This window comes from Amaranthus tricolor, chromosome 4 (genome assembly GCF_026212465.1).
Source record: "Amaranthus tricolor cultivar Red isolate AtriRed21 chromosome 4, ASM2621246v1, whole genome shotgun sequence".
In the NCBI taxonomy this organism is placed as follows: Eukaryota; Viridiplantae; Streptophyta; class Magnoliopsida; order Caryophyllales; family Amaranthaceae; genus Amaranthus; species Amaranthus tricolor.
In genome coordinates, this window is record NC_080050.1 from 603,749 (window position 1) to 627,489 (window position 23,741).

At 36.8% G+C, this 23,741-nt stretch overlaps 2 protein-coding genes across 2 annotated transcripts; both read left to right on the plus strand.

Annotated features, from left to right (window-relative positions):
* The first annotated feature begins 479 nt into the window (after nt 1-479).
* On the plus strand, nt 480-6,350 carry LOC130811333 (bifunctional L-3-cyanoalanine synthase/cysteine synthase, mitochondrial). The gene is made up of 10 exons (XM_057677598.1): nt 480-774; nt 2,546-2,655; nt 3,012-3,069; nt 3,239-3,502; nt 4,300-4,437; nt 4,576-4,627; nt 4,749-4,828; nt 5,010-5,069; nt 5,206-5,286; nt 6,108-6,350. The coding sequence occupies exons 1-10, from the start codon at nt 619-621 to the stop codon at nt 6,204-6,206; spliced, it is 1,098 nt and encodes a 365-aa protein (XP_057533581.1). The 5' UTR covers nt 480-618; the 3' UTR covers nt 6,207-6,350.
* A 1,149-nt stretch (nt 6,351-7,499) lies between these two features.
* On the plus strand, nt 7,500-23,716 carry LOC130811334 (ATP-dependent helicase BRM). Its single transcript, XM_057677599.1, has 14 exons — nt 7,500-8,411; nt 10,150-11,472; nt 12,105-13,424; nt 13,605-13,717; nt 14,244-14,331; nt 14,414-14,500; nt 15,496-15,588; nt 15,671-15,754; nt 15,838-16,041; nt 19,594-19,836; nt 19,913-21,442; nt 21,538-22,089; nt 22,299-22,547; nt 22,858-23,716. Exons 1-14 carry the CDS (start codon nt 8,247-8,249, stop codon nt 23,515-23,517), a joined length of 6,711 nt encoding a protein of 2,236 aa, XP_057533582.1. The 5' UTR covers nt 7,500-8,246; the 3' UTR covers nt 23,518-23,716.
* Nucleotides 23,717-23,741: the final 25 nt, after the last annotated feature.

Genomic DNA, 23,741 nt, shown 5'->3' on the forward strand with positions numbered 1-23,741 from the left:
TTTACACGCATTTTAAAATAAATTTTGAACTTCAATATCTCTAAGTATGTATCTTAAAAAATTGTAAAAATTCTATATTAAAAAACTTTATCAAGACGAATATAACAAGATTCCATATATTTTATCTTCAATATATATAATAAATGCGTGTATTTTTTAGCAGATCGAGCACTCGATTTACTATAAAACAATTATTTCTAATCGATTTATAAGAAAGAGTCATTCGGGTCATAGGATTTATTTCGGGTTCGATTGAAATCGGATTTTGCGTTCTTATTGTTTTTTACGTAATTGTAAATCATTTTTAAAATCGGGTCAAATCGATTTTAGTTACAAAGTGAAGTGAATTTCGGATCATTGGGTCTGTTTTGAATACCTTGTTCAAAGACAAAGGTCAAAGAGTCAAGCCCATCACACTCCACATGTCTTGCAAAACAAACACACTAGAGTCCACTGCACACTAACTGTACTAGTCCCTCTTTTTCCTAGAGAAAAGCACTTAGAATATCTCTTTCTAATTACTCTATATAAGCCTATCATGTACTATAATTTTCTTGCATCTTTCCCTTTTCTCCCTCTTAAAATAATCTCATTTGGGTACTCTCAAAGTGTTCAACAATGGCTAGTGTTACAAGCTGTATGTTGAGAAGATCAAGAACAAGTTGTGATATGTTTAAGAGAACAATCAGATGCTTTTCCAACACTTCTACACAAACTGTTGCTGATTCTGCTTCTTCTGCCTTTCCTCATACTATTAAAACTCATGTTTCCCAAGTGAGTTTGTATCTTTTATTCATGTTTCAGTCACAAATCATTTCCGATTCTTATTTACGTAAAGTTATATATGTTTATATGTACAATTGGTCTTGCATGAGACAGTCTAATTATGAGACGAACCCATATAATTAGCTTAATTTCTGTAATTGATCTGATTACTTTATGGCTCAACCCAATAAAGATAATTTCACCATAAAACCATCTCATTTTAGAATTTGTGTTCTACGTAAGGATTAATCAGAAACAACCTTTTTGTTAACTGTCTATATCCTCCTCGTAGAATATATTGTCTTGTATTGGAAGCCTAGGTATCTCATCCATCCAAGCCATGTACGATGGGATAGATTTGGGCTGGTACACAAGACCCACACGAGAAGAGAGTTGACTGCAAACAAACCTAATGAGATTTCATTCTAAAACCCAATCGATAGCAGAAGTAATAGCCCATCAAGTTTATATATAATCAATCTCTTTAATTGTTGGACGTGGGATCAGAAGTGGATAATTTTTTCAACACTATGAAAAAGTTATGTAACATTCACGCTTCAGAGGACTCCTATGTGAGAGGGGCGCCCTAGTGTAGAGCTTCAACCATCGACTTTGGTTGAATTGGTTAATAGACAATACATTAGTTTTACTAAAGTTAGGTTATTTCATATGTTAATTAAATCCAGATTTGAGCCCAATTGCATTTGTTGGTTGAGCTTCCCATCTTATTTGAAGTATAACTACAAAAACCATTTTTCGGTGAGTCGACCTCAAACAAAGAGATCATATTTTCATAATATATATAAGATTGAATAAATAACCTTTAAATAAGACGTGTTTTTTGATGAGACCATCTCATCCAATAATTCGTAATATTAAAATTATTTGTGTGGACAGGTTTTAGGATTATAATCTTTTTATTTTGATAACAGACAAATGTTGTAGAGACTAAGTTCAGAGAAAGACAAGACAGCTTGTTTTATGAGGTGGGAAATTCTGGTCAGAATCCCATCTGCTTTGGGATACTCTTTTTTTAGAGAAGGAATTTCCCATAAAACTCCAACTTCCAAGTTTAGCATATTTGGGCAATTTGGCTAATTGGCCCCTTGCTCAACCTTACAGTCAATTTGAAATTTCTTATGAGTTAGAGCTATGATTTTGCACTATTGGTAGCATTGTCTGTTTTCGCTATTCTTGGCCGTTTATTAGAGAAAAGTAGGCCAAGCTGAAATCCAATGAAAGAGATTGTCCAAAGCAACTTTATATTTTGGCTTAAATGTCGACTTTTTGACGGCCTTAAAAGTCATTTAAAAAAATTAGGTAATTTGATCAAACAATAAGCCAAAAAAGCTAAGCAATTAACAAATTGAATAGAAAGCTAATTACCAAATTAGATAGAAGTATATCTTTTAAGTTGATGGACCTACAAATACTGTTTCTTTGAGTTTGCACCATATAACTCAAAAAACTATCACATATTTGAGTCTTATTGAGCAAACTCAAAGGGACAGAGGGAGTAAAATGATACATTGATACTTATTGATTGTAATTAAGGCTTGATAATGACAAGTTAATATGGTCTGAGTCATTTGATTAAAAAAAACTTCTATTTAAAGTGCGTGATATATAACGCAGAATAATGACGGTTGATTTGCTTCCACACACATGAAGAGATGAGTGTTCAGATTCCGAAGCTTATTTACATGTTCATTGACCATGCTTGAAATTGTAATAGAATGGCCACATGATGAACAATTTTTTTGAATTGATTTTCCTGCAGCTTATTGGAAAGACTCCCCTAGTTTTTCTAAACAAAATTTCTGATGGATGTGAAGCATACATAGCCGTTAAACAAGAGATGATGCAGCCTACTGCTAGTGTGAAAGACAGGTGCTTATGAAACCTATACTGCTCCGTCCCATTGAATTTGTTACATTTGAGTTCTCTATATATATGACGGCTCTTTATAGCAAATGCAATAAACCCAATAGGACGGAGGGGGTAATTCTATTTTGTTCATCTCTTTTTTTGTGGGTTTGCACTAAAAAGTGATATTATGTGCTAACGATTATATGTTGCCATTGAGTTTGCTACATTTGCGTTTTCTATATGACTGCTCTATATAGCAAATGCAATAAACCCAATAGGACGGAGGGAGTAATTCTTTTTTGTTCGTCTCTTTTTTATGGGTTTGCACTAAGAAGTGATATTATGTGCTAAAATCTACTCCATATCGTGTCCTATAGGCCTGCATTGGCTATGCTAGAAGATGCAGAGAAAAAGGGGCTAATTACACCAGGAAAGGTAATTTCTTTAGTCATTCTGAGATGTTTCGGACATGTGCAAGGTGTCTGACCCCTTAAGACCCCCTAAATTAAGGGTCTCAAATATTAGCGTGGTTTAGACCCAGTTTCAAACATTATTTGTGTATTTTTGCTCCGCCTTAATATGATGTGTTGTGTTTTGTGATCAGACGGTGTTGATTGAGCCAACATCAGGGAACATGGGGATAAGCATGGCGTTCATGGCGGCAATGAAGGGGTACAAAATGATATTGACGATGCCGTCTTACACAAGCTTGGAGAGAAGGGTGACAATGAGAGCTTTTGGTGCTGAACTGATTCTGACAGACCCTGATAAGGGAATGGGAGGAACTGTCAAAAAGGCTTGTCAGCTTCTGGACTCAACCCCTGATGGTTTTATGCTTCAACAGTTTTCTAATCCTGCTAATACTCAGGTTCTTTCATCTTTTCTCTTGCACATTTGCTGTACCAGGTTCATCAGCTCGTCTTGTATGAGACCGTCTTCATGAGACGGGCCTATATAATTAGTCTAAAATTTAATTGATCACTTTAAAATTGTAAATGATCTATTTAACACACTAAGTGTACATGTGTCAGCCCAATAGAGATGATCTCACCATGAGATCATCTCATGTTCATAATATCTGAACTTATCATATGATTAGGTCCAAAAGTGCTGCACTAAATCAGGGTCATTCTAAGATTGTTGCATTATGAGCTTCAACCTACAAATGTGTTGATAATTGTACAAAACACATGTTTTCAATCTTAAGCTTGAGCTTTTGGCTGAGTTGGTTCTTTGACATGAGCCAATGGGCTGTAATTTCATCCATCCCTCATTGTTTAAGTGGAATATTTAACGTCACATAAGATAGTAAGAGTAGGGTATGTGCTGCGTCTAAACTTTAGTCTAAAGGACTGTTATTTGAGTAGATGTGATAGAGTAAATAACATATACGTACTGGAGCTACAACCATAAGTGGTTTTTGTTGAATTGATACTTAACACCTCGTCTGTAATAAATAAGCAACAAGGAAACATGGAATACTTTCTTGTTTCTATTATACCAATACAATCATTGAAATTTTCTTAGCAAATTAGCACAATTTAAAAAACACCAATTTGGAAATCAAAAGATAGGACACAAAAATTATATTTTGCTTTAGATTTTTTGTACTGTACTGTACTGTTGGGTTAAGGCCTTAAGGGTTTAGTGTTTTGGCTAAAACAGGTTCATTTTGAGACAACGGGTCCTGAAATATGGGAGGATACTCAAGGGAAAGTGGACATCTTTGTCATGGGAATCGGAAGTGGTGGCACCGTGTCTGGTGTTGGACGTTATCTCAAATCTCAAAATCCTAATGTTAAGGTACGTTTTACTATCCTCCGTTAAAGTGTAGCTATTAGAAAGAAATGAAAGATAGTATTTCAAACTAATGTTATGCTTTTAATTGTGCACATCATGGTACTTTTGCCTAATGCGACTTTCTTATGATCGATGTTATAGATTTACGGAGTTGAGCCAGCTGAAAGCAACATACTAAACGGAGGCAAACCAGGTAATGCTAAAACAAACTACGACCTTATTTAGTCTACCTAATCACAACTATATTATTGCTCTTGTTTACTAGACTATTTTGTTATCGTTATGTATTCATTATTTTGATTCTTGTGAAATAGGTCCTCACCTTATAACCGGAAATGGCGTTGGGTTTAAACCGGATATTTTAGATATGGATATAATGGAAGCCGTTCTTGAGGTAGTATTTATGCTCTTAAGCTGTTTTTCAAACTCTTAACATACTTCTGTTTTCCCGTGAGATTGCTACATTTGATCCTAAAGCTCTTCGTTAAGAAGTCAAATGTAGCATCTATGTGCTTCTGATCAATATTTATCATTGAACTTGCATTTACGCCCAATTGCTTGAAATTACATAATAGGTTAAAAGTGACGATGCGGTAAAGATGGCTAGGCAGTTGGCATTGAAGGAAGGGCTTATGGTAAGTAAAAAATTGGGCTGGTTTCTAATTGAAAACAATGTGAATATGTGAAAATAAGTGCCCCTAGATATATAAACAAGCTTGACAATTCAAATTTTTTGTAATTAGTTATAATTTTGTTTTGGTGAACTTGTAGGTCGGGATATCATCTGGAGCTAACACGGTTGCTGCTCTTGAACTTGCTAGGCGACCCGAAAACAAGGGCAAGCTCATTGTGGTAAGCAATAGTCGGATTACAGTGGTATATATTAAAACGATATATAATATCATGTGCAATTTCTATTATATGAAATTGCATATGATGTAGATACGTAGGATCATTCAAAAACAATCTTTTTGTTTTCACTATAAGGGTTGGATTGCGTACATCTAACCCCAAATCCCACCCTGGTGATGAAATGAAATGATTGCTTGTGGCTCGAAGATGATCACATCTACATATGAAATATGACATATATTTAGTATTAGAAAAAATAATCATAAACAAATAATCATGTGTTGATGTGCAAGTATTCTATGGCGTCTTAAAATAGTATACGTCACTTATAGTTATTCCATTTGTCCCATTGAATTTACTGCATTTGCCGTGAAAAACTCTTTGTTTTCACATTGAAAATGCGTTTTCACATTGAAAATGCAAATAAATATGATCTAATTACTTTCAACTCTTGTGGGTTGTGGTTTTACTTGAAATGAGAATGTTTTGTTAGAGTGTATAAGGTTACAGGATATGTTGGGGCCTTAACCAAAAACTTAAACTGATGGATAAGGTCACATGATATGTTATACTAGCTCTAACGTGCTCCCCGACACAAGAACCTTTAGGGTAGAAGTATGGATGCAGCACATGCCTTGTTCATACCTGGCGCTAAATACTCCATTTTAAATGAGGGGTGATTAAGATTCGAACCCGTGAACTTTTGTCACGCTGGCTTTTGATACCATGTCAAAGAATCAACTCATCCAAAAACTTAAGCCGATAATTGAGGCCCCAACATATATATTATTTACTCTAACATGTTTTTTCCTTGATCATAGACTGTTCACCCGAGTTTCGGAGAGCGATACCTGTCATCTGCCCTGTTCAAAGAGCTGAGAGAAGAAGCTGAGAAGATGCAACCAGTGCCAGTTGAATGATTCTAGCATTTGCTTCAACTTTTATTGTTGAATCTAAGGATATTAGTTGTTTTGTATCATGTAAAATTGTAATAACTGAAAGTATTCCTTGTTTAGTTGATTACATGATGAGAAATAATCAATGAAGTAAATTTCAATCTTGCATTTTTTGAGCCTGTTGGAGTTTATTTTTTAACAAATTTTTAAATGAGGCGGTCTCATTGTGAAACTAATTCTATAGATCTGATCTATGTGCATTTAATTTATAAAAGTAATTATTTACAATTATAAATTAATTAATTAGAAAAATAAACTTATAATGTAGTCCCAATTGTTAAATGCATCAAATGTTGGGAGTCTTAATAGTCATAGGCATGCAAATGGACATAAACAAACATATGACAACAATGCTTGCCCGAGTTAAAGGTTGCTCATCCAAGCACCCAACCTATTTACTCGAGCAAGCTTCCCTTGATAAATTGATTACTGAATATTTTTATCTATTGCGAAATTTTTTTTTGTTAATTATTAGTTAGTTGTGTTGTTATTTTATTTCTAAATTATATAATAATATGATTGGTAATCATGTTAGCGGGCTAGAGGCAATCTTTCTTCGGGGAATATTGTAAAGTAATAGATTTAGGTCTATGCTTTTTAAAGGCGAATCTTATGAGAGAGGTGTTACCAGGTCTGTCCATCGTGCTAGACAGAATTAGGCGGTTAAATAGAGTTGCACGTTAAGTAATATCTTTAGGTCTATGCTTTTTAAAGGCGAACCTCATGAGAGGGGTGTTACCAGGTCTGCCCATCGTGCTAGACAGAATTAGGCGGTCAGACAGAGTCGCACGAAACGTGCGACTGAACCTAGGTCCAATCGCGCGTTGCACATTTTGCGTGACTCATAGTATTTTTGAAAAAGATTTACGAATTCAACTAAAAGCTTCAAATCAATGCTTATCTCAATATTTTTAGGGTTGAATTCATCGTTCATTTTATTTTAATGTTTACTAAAGATAAAAGTTAAAGAGAAAAAATAAATAAGGAACAATTTAAGAAATTCAATATATAAAAAGAAAAAACAAAAATTACTCCCTCTTATACACTGTTATTGTCTCATTTGATTTTTTGATACTATTTATTATCTCTCTTAATTTGTATTTTATTTTAATCTATAAATAAGTTAAAACATAGTCAAGTGTGTCCAGTGTAAATTTTATTAAAATCAACATTTTATAATTTTTAAGATAAACGTTTTATAATTTTTAATTAAATATAATTTAAAATATTTATGATTAAATATATACATTAACACATGTAAAAACCAAATGGAACAAGAATAATAAATATACAAATATACGAGAATACAAAGAAAAACCCTTTGCTTGGAGATGTAATGTGAAACTCCTTTTTCCTTTTCAATTTCTCTCTTAACCATAGTTGAGTTAACCCTACCGTAACAATAAACCAATCTCACATCTTCCATAACCAAAATTACGCAAAGGAAACAATTTACTGCCTCAGAGAGAAAAAAATCAATTAAAAAGAGCAGATACAAACAAATCAATTAGGGTTTCCTTGACTGGTTGAAAACCCAGCAAAAAAAAGAAAAAGAATTCCATAAAAAAGCGCATAAATTAGCAGATTCCGATGAGTTCGGACTGAAAAACCCACTTCTTCTTTCTCCGATCTATCAATTTGGACCCACAATTTGCCGCCAAATTTTCTTGATTTTATTTCCTTTCTCACACTAAATCAAATATCCAATTGATTATTTTCACATCTTCGAAAATCTTTAATTTTCGCTGCGGAAATTAAGATAGAAGAGTGAGAAAGAAAAAAGGGTAAGTGTATAGAGAGAGAAAAAAGTGAGTGAGCAAAAGTGGGGTACTATTGGGTATATTTTTTGGGTGTAATTGACACCTTGATTTTTATTTTAGAAGTGGGGGCAAAAATTTGAAATGAGGGTTTTGTCATTTTGTTGATGAAATTCAGGGAGTAATTGTAAAAATTTGATTTTCTTATTGTTTTGTTGGGTGGGTGGTTTTTTAGGGGTTTTAATATATGCAATCTGGCGGTGGTTCTCAGCAGCACGCCGGCGCCGGTGCACATGGACGGAGCCCGGCGTCTGCTGCTGCATCGCCATCGTCTTCATCTTCAGCAGTTTCGGTTTCACAGCAGCAGCAGCAGCAGCAGCAGTTTGATGCAATTCAGCAGCAGCAGAGACAGGTTGGGGGTTTAATATTGATTTTGAGATGTTTGTGGGTTGTGGATTTTGTGATCTTGGTTGTTAATTTTGATGGGTTGAGCTCAATTTTTCTCATTAGTGGTGTTGATTTGATGGTTTGTGATGACAATGTTGGAAAATCCTCAGTTGGGTTGAGTTTAAATTTGTGATTAATGGTGTTGATTTTCTTTGTTTTGCTAAGAATGTTAACATTTCTCGATGATTTTGCCTGGTTTTGGTATTTGAGGTGTTATTGGCTTGTGGGTTTGATAAAGTGTTCAAAATTGTGATTCATGGTGTTGATTTAATATTTGTTGAAACTATTGTTAGAAATGTATCAAATAACCGTGCTTAATTTGGGTTTTTATTGATGCATTAGCGTGAATTTGATGATTTCCACTCTTTTTTAATTGGAATGAAGCATTTCGTGATTCATGGCGTATAATCCATTAATTGTTTTTTTGAATTTTGAAGTGGTTATTTGCTGTTGTGGATGACTCATGGTGCTTTAGTGGATTTTTACTAGCTCATGGAGTGGCCTGAAAATTTGTTGATTTTGATGTAGTATGGTTTGTGTGAATATTGAAGTTTGACAATAGTTGGCAAGATGTTTTGTCTGTTGTCTTTTCTTTGCCTGGCGACTCCTATTTGGTCAAGTGTGGGTATCTTACTACTGTAAGAATTAAGTAGTGGCAGTTGGGTAGTTATTACTTTGAATTTCGAGCTACTAAAGTGCTAGTCTGGTACTGGACTACTGGTTGCTTGTTATTGGCTTTTTTGGATTTTGGATTTTCATTGATCTCGATTCAGTTGTGTCTTATGCTCAAGTGCTATTGTACCTTGTCCCCTTCTTTTTTGTTGGCTTTTTTTATTGGTTTTTGTTTGTTTGCACAGTGAGTTATCATAGAAATTGTTTTGTTAATGGCTATGTTAAAAATGGTTGTAATGCGTATCATTTGATTTGTGAGGATTAAATAAAATTTTTTTTTCTGACTTATCCAAGTTCTTTGAACTATGATGGACTTCTAATCTTTCTATTCAATGATTTTGCTTATTTTTATGGGTTAGGTTAACATTATGATATACTTTCGTTTTTGAAGGAAACTTATGCTGTAGTTCATGAGTTGCATGTATATTCCATTCCATTACCAATACCTTGGAGGGGTTTGGGTGTTGGATGTACACAACATTACTCTTGTAAAACAAAGAGGTTGCGTCGATTGATTCTTGATTGCAAATGTCAGAAGTGCGCATGATTTAATGAGCCATTTTTCTATAGTTGATTGTAATTTGAACCAAGTACTAAAAAGCTTTGGCTCCAGCAAGAATATGCAGATTTTTGTAAGGCATTCTTTAGTTGTTTATCAAGTTTTAGTGTCACTAACAGGATTGGTACTGATAGAGACTTTCTAAAATATATGGTTGGAGCGTCTCATTTTCTGCTTTCTACTGCGTATGGTCTAGTTAGATCAACATCTTATTGCTGCATGCTTTTGTTTGATTCACATTTACCGTGCTATCCATTTTTCATTTTATGTTCTCGATTTAAGACCATGATGTTAATTCTATTGGTCGTGTCTTGACTTCTGATGATTTTCACTAAGATTAAATTTTGTAAATGTCTATCCTTCTGGCTGCATAGCACCAAATTCTGGTATTGTGTCTGGATAGCAGTAATGTATAACATTTCTTTGTGATTTGTAGGATATTTGTTCTTATATTTTATAATTAATTTCTTAGGCACTGCAACATCAACTACTACGAAAACCTGAAGGAAATGAAAACATCCTAGCCTTTCAACCTCCAGGCTTCCAAGGTGTCATGGGAGGGTCTAATTTCATGGCATCTCCGAGCTCGTTGCAATTGGCACAGCAGCAAAGAAAATACCTTGAGATGGTGCAGCAGCATGGGTCCCCTCATTTACGTGAAGAAGGTCAAAATAAAAATCTTGTTCATGAGCAACAAGCACTACATCCTGTCCATCAAGCATATATGCAATATGCTTTACAGAATGCAAAGCAAAAATCTGTTCTAGGCATGCAACCTCAGGGACAAGCCAACTTGGGAATTGGAAGTCCTTCATCTGTAAAGGACCAGGATATGCGGATGGCAAATCTGAAAATGCAAGAGCTTGCTTCAATGCAGTCTACCAACCAGGTCCAGGCAGTGGCATCAAAGAAATCATCTGAGTTTGTTCGTGCTGAGAAGCAGATAGAACAAGGGCAGCAGGGAGCTTCTGAGCAGAGGAGCGAGGCAAAGCCTCCGATACAAACAATGGGAAATTCTGCTTCTTCTAATATAATGAGGCCTGTACAACATCAACAGGCTCAGCAAGGGATTCAAAGCATGGGAAATAACCAAATGGCGGTTGCTGCCCAGTTACAAGCATGGGCGCGTGAGCGCAATATTGATCTATCACAGCCAGCGAATGCAAATTTGATGACGCAGCTAATACCACTAATGCAGTCTAGAATGAATGCTCATCAGAAACCAAATGAAGGAAATTCACTGTCGTCCCCTGCTCCTATGCAGAGGCAGCAGGTTACTTCTCCACCCATTGCTAGTGAAAGCTCGCCTCGTGGTAATTCGTCCAGTGATGTTTCTGGGTCATCAGGCCCTACTAGAGCTAGGCAAACAGCTCCACCTGGTCCATTTAGCTCCGCTTCCAATGCTGGTATCAGTAACAGTACTAACAATTTGCCTGCACAGTTTTCTACACAAGGTAGAGAGAACGCAACCCCTTTAATGCAACCAGTGACAGCGGGAAACGGAATGGCTTCTGTCCAGGCATCACGGCCTTCGATGAACTTGAACCAAGGTTCAGAACATTCTCTGAATGTTAAGAATACAGCGACTGGTCAGGAAGCATTACAGATGCAATATATGAGGCAGTTGAACCAGTCCTCACCTCGACCGCCTAATGCAACCAATGATGCAGTCTCTGGAAACCATCTTCCTCCCCCAGTTCAGCCACCATCCCAAAGTTCCCAACACCAATCTGGGTTTACTAAACAACAACTTCATGTCCTCAAAGCGCAAATTCTTGCATTTAGACGTTTGAAGGTTTGAAAATTATCCAAGCACCTTTTAATTTAATTTTGCTCATTGTTTGTTGTTCATTTTATGTTTTGTTGTCATCCTCGGGGATCTTAATCTTTTGCTGCTGAACTGTCAATTTCTACTCACAATCTTAATCTCAAGACTAAAAATTGTGTAGTATGAGGGCCTCTGGTTTTGTCTGTATATTATTCCCTAGGGACTTCAACAGTTACTGTTTTTTTTGCTTTATGTTTGTCCCACAATATCCTTCCACAACTAAATATACATGCTATAAACATCTTTAAATGCCTCAATTTCGTTGCATTATGATTAAGTTTTTTGACTGCTGTTTTTGTAGGGTGTTTATGTATTTTGGGGGGGGGGGGGGGGGGGGGGGGAGGGGGGAAGGGGAAGGGCATATTGAAAATCTCCCTTTTCTTTTGGAATGTATGTTCACAAAATGTATGATGTCTCTCTTAAACACCAATGCTTAATTATAGAGTGCAAGGAGGTGTGTTGAAGTATCAATGGCTCCTGTCAGTGCTAGTACAAGGATAATAATCATTTGTTTTCTTTGCTGTAATGTTTATGACTGCTTATTAAAGATGTTGCAATATGTTCTTTTGTGTTTCTCATTTTCTTGCCCTATCTTACAGAAAGGGGAAAGCACTCTTCCTCAGGAACTACTTCGAGCTATCACACCTCCTTCTCTGGAGTCACAGCTCCAACAGTCTGTTGTTCCTGCTGGTTCTACTACAGAGGAGAAATTTTCTACTAGGAATGTTGAAGAAGGTCAAAAGCATGTGGAGTCTAGTGAGAAAACTCCCCAGGCTCCTCCTGCTGTTGCAAAAAATGTCTTCAAGGAGGAGATTCCTACAGGTGATGAAAAAACAACTGACGTTCCTGGTAATGTGGCAGGTGCAACGTCTGTAACTAGAGAGGCTCCTGCAGTGTTTTCTGGGAAGGAGGATCAACAGTCTACTCCTGTTGCTGTTAAAGCTGAACAAGACGTTGAGCGCAATATACAAAAAATTCCTATTAGAAATGATGCAAGTATGGACAGGGGAAAGGCTATTGCATCCCCGACATCTGTTGGTGAAAGTACACAGGCTAAGAAACCTCCGCAAACTGGCTCAGTATCCCAGCCGAAAGATGTTGGATCAAGTAGAAAGTATCATGGTCCATTGTTTGATTTCCCCTGTTTTACTAGAAAACACGATTCTCTTGGTTCTGCAGTTATTTCTAATAACAGTATTCCCTTGGCTTACGACATCAAAGATGTCCTTTCTGTGGAAGGAATGGAAGTACTTAATAATAAAAGAGCAGAGAACTTGAAGAAAATCGGTGAATTGTTAGCAGTAAACTTGGAGAGGAAGCGGATCAGGCCAGATCTTGTTTTACGACTGCAAATTGAAGAAAAAAAGCTTAAACTTCTGGACCTTCAGGCACGTTTAAGAGACCAAGTTGATCAAGAGCAGCAGGAGATTATGGCAATGAACGACAGAGAATACAGGAAGTTTGTCCGTATTTGTGAGCGACAACGTTTAGAGCTCTCAAGGCAAGTTCAAGCATCGCAGAGGGCTATGAGAGAAAAGCAGCTTAAGTCTATATTTCAGTGGCGTAAGAAGCTTCTCGAGGCACATTGGGCGATTCGTGATGCCCGGACTGCTCGAAACCGAGGTGTTGCAAAATATCATGAGAGGACGCTTAGAGAGTTTTCAAAAAGAAAGGATGATGATAGAAATAAAAGGATGGAGGCGCTGAAGAATAACGATGTTGAAAGATATAGGGAAATGCTTCTGGAGCAGCAGACAAGCATTTCAGGTGATGCTGCAGAGAGATACGCTGTTCTATCTACATTTTTAACCCAAACGGAAGAATATCTTCACAAATTGGGGAGCAAAATAACTGCTACCAAAAGTCAGCAAGAGGTTCAAGAGGCAGCAGCTGCAGCAGCAGGAGCTGCTCGAGCGCAGGTATGACTGCTAGCTGTAGCTGGTTGAAATATGTTGCTTAAGATCTTGAGCTACCAAGGTTTTTGGTTGAGTTTTGCTCGGCCATTTTGTTCTCCTTAGTTTTTGTTGTGTGTTCTTTAAATTTTGATCAATGATCTTTTTTTGATCCGTTGGGACAATGGATGGTGTTTTTGGAAATAGGGTCTTTCAGAAGAAGAAGTCAGAGCTGCGGCTGCTTGTGCTGGTGAAGAAGTTATGATTAGGAATCAATTTTCTGAAATGAATGCACCAAAGGATAATTCATCAGTAAATAAGTATGTGATTGTTTAATTTTCCAGAAGTTAAAATTTCATGTGATTTTTTAGTGGGTAAAGTGGTTCCTGTTGATGTCATCCAGCTCTTAAAATTTTAATGCTAGCTGTGCTTTCCAATTAATCTGATTCTAATTTCTAATTTGATTGACAAGGGTTTCAAATGTGGGTCCTTCATCTTTAATGACCTGATTTGACTGTTTAGGCCCCTTCACCTTAATTCGAAATGTTGTATTCAAAAGAGATCAGTTTTAATCAGAAATAATTGATCTTAATCTGTGAAACTCAGATTGAACTGTAATTTATAGTTATTTCATTGAAGAAAAGCAACAGGGAATGAGTAAAATCCAGTTTAAACATGTGTGTATCAGTAATATTTTTAGTTGAGCAGTATTCAGGTGAAAAGAGTAGGGTCTTGGTGTATGTAACTTGCTGCTTATTAAAAAAATAGTCCATGAATTGTGTCATATTTTCTCAATATTTATTTTTGGGTAAACTTACAATTTATCCAATTATTGTATTTGAGCAGGTATTACAGTCTTGCGCATGCTATAAATGAAAGGGTTGTGAGACAACCTTCCATGTTGAGGGCTGGGACTCTGCGAGATTATCAGCTAGTAAGTTGCATTTTTGGTGAAGATTCTTTTTTGTGTATCTTGATGATCTTCTAACCTTTGGGACATAATATGTTATTTACAGGTTGGTTTACAGTGGATGCTTTCTCTGTACAACAACAAGTTGAACGGAATTTTGGCTGACGAAATGGGTCTCGGAAAAACTGTTCAGGTGACATGCTGCATACCATGTCCAATGAATATCATGTCTTTTACAGGCTATTGCTATTTTTTGATTTAGCGTGAGATGAAGTAAAGGGTACATGAATAAAAGTATAAATTTTAATCGTTTGATTAGAGGCTTTTCATGAAATTGGTTCAAAAACTCCTTTCTATCATTTAGTTTGTTTAGGGTTTTTTAAGATTTCCTTTCCAGTTGGTTAAATGGCTTTTAGACTTTGAATCTGTTTATCGAGACTGAATGAATCTTAATGATGCATTTTTCCTTCAAATGTTTAGCAGATCAGGTCCTAAGCCTAACCGGGTGTAGCCTTTTCTTGTCTTAGGAGTGCAAATGCATAGACCAGGTGCTACTTGAACTGGATTTGTAAACTCTATAATGAGAGATTATTCTTTTAGGAGCTGGATGAGGACCATATAAGCATATAAACACTAGATAGGTCATAGGAGCGAATGGAAAAGTAGGTTTGTAGGAGATATCATGGCTTTATGTTTTGGATTATGTAGCCTTCTGGCCCCTCCCCATCTTTTGGGATTGATGCATTTGTTGTTGGATCAGGAGCAAGACCGAGACCCAGACTGTGAGTTAAGTATTCAAAAGTCGAGAAATGAAAGCAAAAATAACTCCATTTATGCATGGAAAATTAGAACTCAATAGAGGAACTAACTACCTCTTTTTAGTCCTTTCCTTGCAACCTTTTGTATTCAGCTTTCACTCTTAATGACACTCAATGTATCTTGGTTTTGTATATAATTTGTTTCGTTACACCTCAAGGACATGAGCTTTTTTATCCGTAGCCATCCTTTCATTCATGGGTGCATGCTGCACTGCCACTTACTGTTTTTGAACATAATTCTTTCTTATTGTAGAAGTATAATCATTTCCTTTTCTTGAGTGAATTATACAATTCCGTGTAGTCGCTTACTATACTTGACTGTGTTATTCCTAAGAGATGCAATTTGTTAATTGTTTTCTTCCATCTGCAGGTGATGTCATTGATTGCTTACTTGATGGAGTTTAAAGGGAATTATGGACCCCATCTAATCATAGTTCCTAATGCTGTTTTGGTGAATTGGAAGGTCTGTAAATGCAGTTCCCTAATTGAATGGAAATGCCTGTATCTTTTTTTATTTTTGCTAAACCTGCTTGCTTTCCCTGCAGAGTGAGTTGCATACCTGGCTGCCATCTGTGTCCTGCATTTACTATGTTGGTACTAAGGATCAAAGAACTAAATTATTTACTCAAGTAAGAGCCACTTGCTTAGGTTATTTACGTATGTACTGATGCGTTACACTTTCTTATATTAACTTCTCTTTGTGATTTCCTAGGAAGTTCTAGCCATGAAATTCAATGTTCTTGTGACAACCTATGAGTTTATCATGTATGATCGTTCAAAGCTTTCTAAAGTCGATTGGAAGTATATAATAATAGATGAAGCACAACGAATGAAAGATCGAGAATCAGTTCTAGCACGTGACTTGGATAGATATCGCTGCCAAAGGCGTCTTCTGTTGACGGGGACCCCACTGCAGGTTTGTTGTACTACTCAAACTATCTCAGGTTCTGGTGCTATATTGTTTGTGCTGCTGAAGTTGTGTTATACAGAGTTTATGTTGGTGATTAAAATCAGCATTATTATACTTTGCTTATATTTGCATTTATGGTGCTTTTTTTCTTTGTTATTGGAGGTTTTAATGTTCATCAGTACCTGTTCCTGTATCCTTTCCGTCCTTGTGCATTCAGGTTGTGTGGCTTTGTTAGGGGTTTGTAAATTTTTCTGTTTTTATAGTTGCTACATTTGCAAAGTGCTCAGTATTTGACTTTTCTCATTTTTGCTTACCAATGTATAAGAAAATCAAGTCAAGTGAGATCCTATTTGAGTTCTCTTTCTGCATATTTCATGATATCTTCTTTTTTAAACTAATTTTTTATCTGCTTAATTAAAGAATTAAAGATCTGAAGAACAAATATTGCAACAAATTTAAAACAGAGGAAACCTTTGGTCTCTATTCATAAGTGTACTTGCACTTCTCAATTTTGTAGTTCAACTTTTATGGTATTTTTGGTTATTGATTTTTTATAGTGGAAATGGTAATGAAAACTTAGTGTAATTTGACTAGAATTCTATTTGACAGTGATTATAATTCACTTTTACAGTATTTCTAATGCTTTTTTTTCAAAAAAATTATTATTTACAAACATAATCACCTAAAGGTGGTATAAGGCATAATGTAAAATTCTTAAGAAAAACACATTAAGGATGGCAACTTCTTTACCATGGGAATAACACGTGAAAATTAACACTTCAACTCATTTCTATTATCACAATCTAATAGCAATATCTAACGCTTCATTGGGGTTCGTTTATAGAATCACAACAATGCCATAGCGTCCCATAGATAGGGGTCAACCACGAACCTATAGTATGAAGGGATGACTATTAAGTCCAAATTCGACCCTAGCCCAACTCGACTTGTGCAAATTCGATGTGAATTTGAGGAAAAAACCCAACTTTAACTGCAATTACATAGACTTCGTCATATCTTTATAAAAAATTTGAAAATCAAATTAAAATTTGACTTCAACAACATCCAACTCCAACATTATCAAAATATTTAATTCTTTTATTTTATTTAAGTCAATTTTTTTTTCCAAGATTGATAGGCATAACATTAAGTGGTAGATTTATCAGACTCTACTTTTTCTTGAGACTCCAACAATAAAAATCCTAAATTATGAAGGCAAAAACTAGCTAAAATTTAGCATTAATCAAGCGAAAATTGACTTTTGTCAACTCAATTAAAGAGTTACTTAAAGGTTTAACCAATGCCCAAGTAAAATACTTGAACCATAACAAAAGCAATAACAGTAAATTGTAAATGACTCTAGCTTCCATTTTAGGCATTGAAGTTCTAGGCTCCCCCGTTGCGTTAATGACGAAGAGTATTCCTTTTCCCCGGCGCTTGCTCCCTTGTCCTCTAGAAGATGAGGCTCCATTACCACCTTTATATTCAAGGCGGAGCCAAGAGTTGTTGCTGCGTTGGTTCTCTGATTTCCCGAGTGTCATGCTCTACCATTTGAGGTTTTCCCGGTTCTTGCTCCTACAATCTTGGGCCAAATGGCCTAATTTGCCGCAATTTAGACATACAACCTTACCCTCACAGTTTACCCCATCGAGTGCCATTTCTTGCACTTGTCACATAGCTGGCTTTTTAGTGGTTTGGATTTTTAATGTTGTTGAAGTGGTTTTGGGTGTTGTTTTTGGGATTTTGGGTTTGATTTCTGCTGGAGTTACCTTCAGCTTTAAGCTTCTTGCCTTGACCTCCTCGGTCTCCCTCGGTCTCCCTCGGATCTCTTTTTTCTCACCTCTTCCTCTCTCTAACATATCATTTCTTTCTTCACTGCATGTTTTTACATTGCCTGGAAAGTCTTGTATTGACCCATGAGTTTTTGTTAGCTGAAGTTGAGACCATTGTAGAAGTGGTCTATCTTTTTCTTTTCATCAAGTACATAATTTGGAGCAAATACAACATGCTACTAATAAAAAATGAACTTTTGAGCAAAAGATTAGATTATTAATTTCAATTTTCCCTTAAAAAATCTAGAAACAAATATTAACAATATCTAATAAAAAATCCAAAAAGGAAACTTGCACTAATCAAAGATTTAATGTATTCACTAACTATTCAAGCAAAACACGCTTAGAAAAATGGTTTACCATTTTACTATCAATGCAAAAACAAACTAAATAAATAATCAGGTCCTTTCATTTTTGAATGAAGAGGATTGTAAAGAGAGCCCTTAATAGCTTGTTGTCATCAAGAGTACAAATATGTAGAAATGGGGTTGAATACTGAGGAAAGAGAACAGAGTGTCAGGGGCTTTCAGTTTTTTTATGCGGGACATTTTAACTATTGTTGTTTACTCTTAAAAGTCCGTTTGCCTTATATATAGTTTGGTCCAATTCGATCAACTTTGGGTTTTTCGGTTTTATTAGCTTATCACCGAATTCACGTCATAAACCAAAAAAACTAAAATTTTAAATCCAAACCGAACTAAGTAAACAAAAGGAAAAATTACCTACAATAATCTAAATTTTTTCTCATTTTCCTACAAAAATCGCAACTATTTATTATCCCAACTTTTGTGTCACTTAACCAAAATGTTATTGCTCAACTTTTAAAAACACTAAATTTCAAAAGTAAAATTAAGAAAATTAAAAGATAATTCACCTCCACTGCCTTCCCCTTTCCCACTGAAGATGCTAGACCTCCAATACTCCATCACAGCCATTCATTCCTTCCTCCCTTATCCTCACACACCGTCTTCCACACCCCTATCATCACACACCCCCTCCCCTTCCCTCATTCTGATGACCACCACTTATATTCACTCCCCTTCCCCTATCTTGAACTCAATGTTAACCACTGAAACCCCTTCACAAAACAGAAAAGCAGAGAATGCTGATGGGCTTTGCAAAACAGAGGAAGGTGATGTGGCTTTGTGGTTATGTTAGCATTACAAATAGTGGTGGACATTGGTGGGGGAGGGGGTTGAGGTTATGGGCACTAGGTTGTGAGGGGCAGGCAATGGTGGGGGTTTGGGAGAGTGGAAGCTAAGGTGATCATGGTGGAAGTCTGGAAGAGCAATCTTGCCATAAGTTTTTTTTTTTTTTGGTTACTTTTTACTTTTTAAAATACATTTAATTTTTTTTTTTTGGCCAACTTGACCTATTGTAAGAGGTAACCGGTAACCTTGGTCTATTCCAAGCAAAGACCCATTAAAGTTGGGATTATTCATGGTTAATCGATAGATGATATTATTTTTGGAAAATCAAGAAAAGATTGGATTATTGTAGGTAAGTTTTCCTTAAAAAAAATCTTAACAAAATTACTAATTCGGTTGGATTTTGTTTGGTTTTCGGTTTTTAACCCAATTACTTACATCCCTAGTGGCTGTGATTCACCTATAGAAATAGATAATTAATTATAATTCCCTGCAGGGATGGACAATAGTCAATAGATTATATTGATGGATATTTTGTCTGTATGGGTTCTCTCATGATGGCTCTTTGTATCCTGCAGAATGATTTGAAGGAACTATGGTCTCTATTAAATTTACTTCTACCTGAAGTATTTGACAATCGCAAAGCTTTCCATGATTGGTTCTCACAACCATTTCAAAAGGAAGGTCCATCACATAATGCTGAAGATGATTGGCTTGAGACTGAAAAGAAGGTCATCATTATTCATAGACTTCATCAGATTTTGGAGCCATTCATGCTTAGACGTCGCGTTGAAGATGTAGAAGGCTCCCTTCCACCCAAGGTATATATCTTGATACATCTCATATTGGCTATCTACTTTCTATGCTCTATCTTTCTGACATTAAACTTGATTTCAGGTGTCGTTTGTTTTAAAATGTAAGATGTCTGCTATCCAGAGTGCTATATATGACTGGGTCAAAACTACTGGAACTCTTCGTGTGGATCCTGATGATGAGGAGCTGAGGGTTCAGAAAAATCCTTATTACCAGGCTAGATCCTATAGAACTTTAAATAATAGGTGTATGGAGCTCCGGAAAGTTTGCAATCACCCATTGCTTACTTATCCGTATTTTAATGACTTTTCAAAGGATTTTCTTGTGAAGTCATGTGGAAAATTATGGATCTTGGATAGAATTCTCATAAAACTTCAAAGAACTGGGCATCGGGTGCTGCTCTTTAGTACAATGACCAAGCTTTTAGACATCCTGGAGGAATATTTACAATGGAGGCGACTCTTGTATAGGCGAATTGATGGAACTACTAGCCTGGAAGATCGAGAATCAGCGATTGTAGATTTCAATGACCCAGAGACCGAGTGCTTCATTTTTTTGCTTAGTATCCGTGCTGCTGGACGAGGTCTAAATCTTCAGACTGCTGATACAGTCATCATATATGACCCTGATCCGAACCCTAAAAATGAAGAACAGGCAGTTGCCAGAGCTCATCGTATTGGACAAACCAGGGAAGTAAAAGTCATTTATATGGAAGCCGTTGTTGATAAAATATCTAGTCATTTAAAGGAGGACGAGTTCAGAAGTGAAGGAGCAGTTGACCTAGAGGATGATCTAGCAGGAAAAGATCGTTATGTGGGCTCAATTGAGAGCCTTATTAGGAATAATATTCAACAATATAAGATTGACATGGCTGATGAAGTAATCAATGCCGGGCGTTTTGATCAAAGAACAACACATGAGGAGAGACGGATGACACTAGAGACACTATTACATGATGAAGAGAGATATCAAGAAACCGTTCATGATGTTCCTTCTCTGCAGGAGGTAAATCGATTGATTGCACGGAGTAAAGAAGAAGTTGAGCTCTTTGATCAGATGGACGAAGAATTTGATTGGATTGAGGAGATGACGAGGTATGATCAGGTACCCGAGTGGCTTCGTGCTAGTACAGTGGAAGTTAATGCTGCCATATCTGCTTTGTCTAAGAAGCCATCAAAGGACATAATTAGCAACACTGTTGAAGTGGATCCTGGTGATTCTGAGAGGAGAAGGGGCCGACTTAAAGGGAAGAAAGTTCCTGTGTATACTGAATTGGACGATGGAGAATCCTCTGATGCTAGTTCTGAGGACAGAAATGGATATTCTGCCCCTGAAGAGGAAGTTGAAGCTGGAGAGTACGAAGAAGAGGACGACGAAGCAGCTATAGGCAATAAAGATCTGATAGAGGAAGATGCTGCTCCCAGCAATGATGGGTTCGATTATCCTCGACCTAGCGGAAACACCAGGACAGGTCATATGGTAGAACCTGGATCTCCTGGATCGTCATCCGGCAGTCAAAGGATGGTGCAAGCTGTTTCGCCCTCTGTTTCTTCTCAAAAGTTCACAACTCTGTCAGCTATAGATGCCAGGCCCAGTTCTGGTTCAAAAAAATTGGTACTTTTCTCGCCTTTTCTACTTCTTAACATCACTATTGCTATTTAATTTTATTTTTCTAAAATAAATTTGATTCATCAATCATTCATGTTCAGCTCGATGACTTAGAGGAAGGGGAAATTGCCATGTCTGGAGATTCACATGTGGACATACAGCAATCAGGGAGTTGGAATCATGAACATGAAGAAGGAGAAGATGAACAGGTGGTGCAGCCTAAAATTAAACGCAAACGTAGCATAAGACTCCGACCTAGGCCTACCATTGAAAGGTCAGAAGAGAGATACGGAGAAAAGATGCCTCTTCAACGTGGAGATCCATCACAATCTCAATCTCAATCTTTAGGGGATCAGAGATTTGGAAGACCGCTGAAGATTGAATCGGAATCCAAAAGGTCTGTAGATCCTGTTGCTTTGAAGCAAGATCATATGGATATGTCTTCAAAAGCTCGCCGAACCCTTCCTTCTAGGAAAACTGGGAGTACATCAAAGCTGCATGCGTCTACTAAACCCGGTCGATTGAGTAGCTTGTCTAATCCACCAGATGAACCGGGTGAGAACTCCAAGGACAGCTGGGATGGTAACAAAGATGCAAACACTTCTGGAAACTCAAGTTACGGTGCTAAGATGTCCGAGTTCATTCAGAAAAGGGTATGGTTTAATTTCCTTCTTTTAAGGAAATTGTGCGTACATTCATCCAATTTTAGTATTTCTGACTCTCCCCGTTACGCGGCTTATGCCTCTTTCAGTCTTACCTTCCCCTAAAATCAGATTTTCATGGGACCCCATTGTTTCTACAAAATATTCTGAAAAATGCCAAAATGTGTGGTAGTATAATTCAATTCTTTGTCTATCTACAGTGCAAGAGCATGATTGGCAAGGTTCAAAGTAGACTAGACAAGGAAGGACATGTTGTCGTACCTCTTCTATCAGATTTGTGGAAAAAGACTGAAAGTTCTGGCATAAATGGACCTGGAAGCAAATTGTTAGATTTACGTAAAATAGATCATCGAATCGACAGACTGCAGTATAGTGGTGTGATGGACGTTGTTAACGATGTGCATTTGATGTTGAAAAATGCAGTGCAGTATTACGGTTTTTCACATGTGGTACGTTTTCCTCATTTGCAATCAACCATGATTTTTCATTTCAGAAGTATAAATGATTATACCATAATCAATCTGTCTATACGTCTTATAATGATAATTTGAACAGATTTAGTTGTGATTATTACATCTCTAGTGCTCCTCATTGTTCTCATTTGGATATTCTATATGGGTGTTTTTGTGCTTAACCAATAATTAGTAACATCTTTGTTTTTAGAAGATTAAGGTTGCGTACACACGACCCACCGAAGTTTAGCTGACCATATCCTTATTTCTCTGCAGAATTATGACTGCCTTTTGTTTGCGTGCACAGGTGACATGTGAAGCGAAGAAATTTCATGAAATGTTTCTGGATACGTTGAAGGGTCCTTTTCCGGATGTTGTCCAGGAGGCTAGAAACACCGTATCCTTCTCGGGTCCACCATCAAGTGCAGGTTCTGCTTCCTTGAGATCTCCATCTTCATCACAAATTAATAGAAAGCAAAGACTAATGAACGATGTCGAACGTGAGATGAGCCCATCACCAAGGCAGTCATTACGAGGACCCAATATGGTTAGTGAAGACTTGAGGACTACACGTTCCCATATGCCTGTGAAAGAATCAAGACTCGGAAGCAACAGCAACAGCCGAGAAAGAGACGTGGGGCAGCAAGACGACTCTCCCTTGCTGACTCATCCAGGAGATCTTGTAGTTTGCAAGAAAAAGAGGAAAGACAGAGAAAAGCCTGTTGTTGGAAATACGAGGTCCGGGTCCACAGGACCAGTCTCTCCTCCAAGTATGGGGCGTAGTATAAGGAGCCCCGGCTCGATATCAAACTCAAGGGAGAGTCGAGTGGTAGGCCAACAGCAAGTATGGGCTAATCAGTCGGCTCAACAGGCGAATGGAAGTGGTGGTAGTAGTGGTGTTGGATGGGCTAACGTTGTGAAGAGATTGAGGACAGTTTCGGGAAAAAGGCGGCCAAACCTTATGTGATTGTAAAACACATTTGATGTTGAAAGTAAAAGTGTAAGCAGGTATAGGGTGAGTAGTAGTAGTAGATTGGTACAAGTACAGTTGGTAGTATTAGTCCATTTTAGTCTTAATGGCTCTCTTTTTTTACTTTGACGTTGTCTTATGTTACTTTGTTTTTTCAAGTTATAATATAATGTGGGCATCTACGCTAACATTTGTATATTTGGTTGCTTTCAATATTAGCT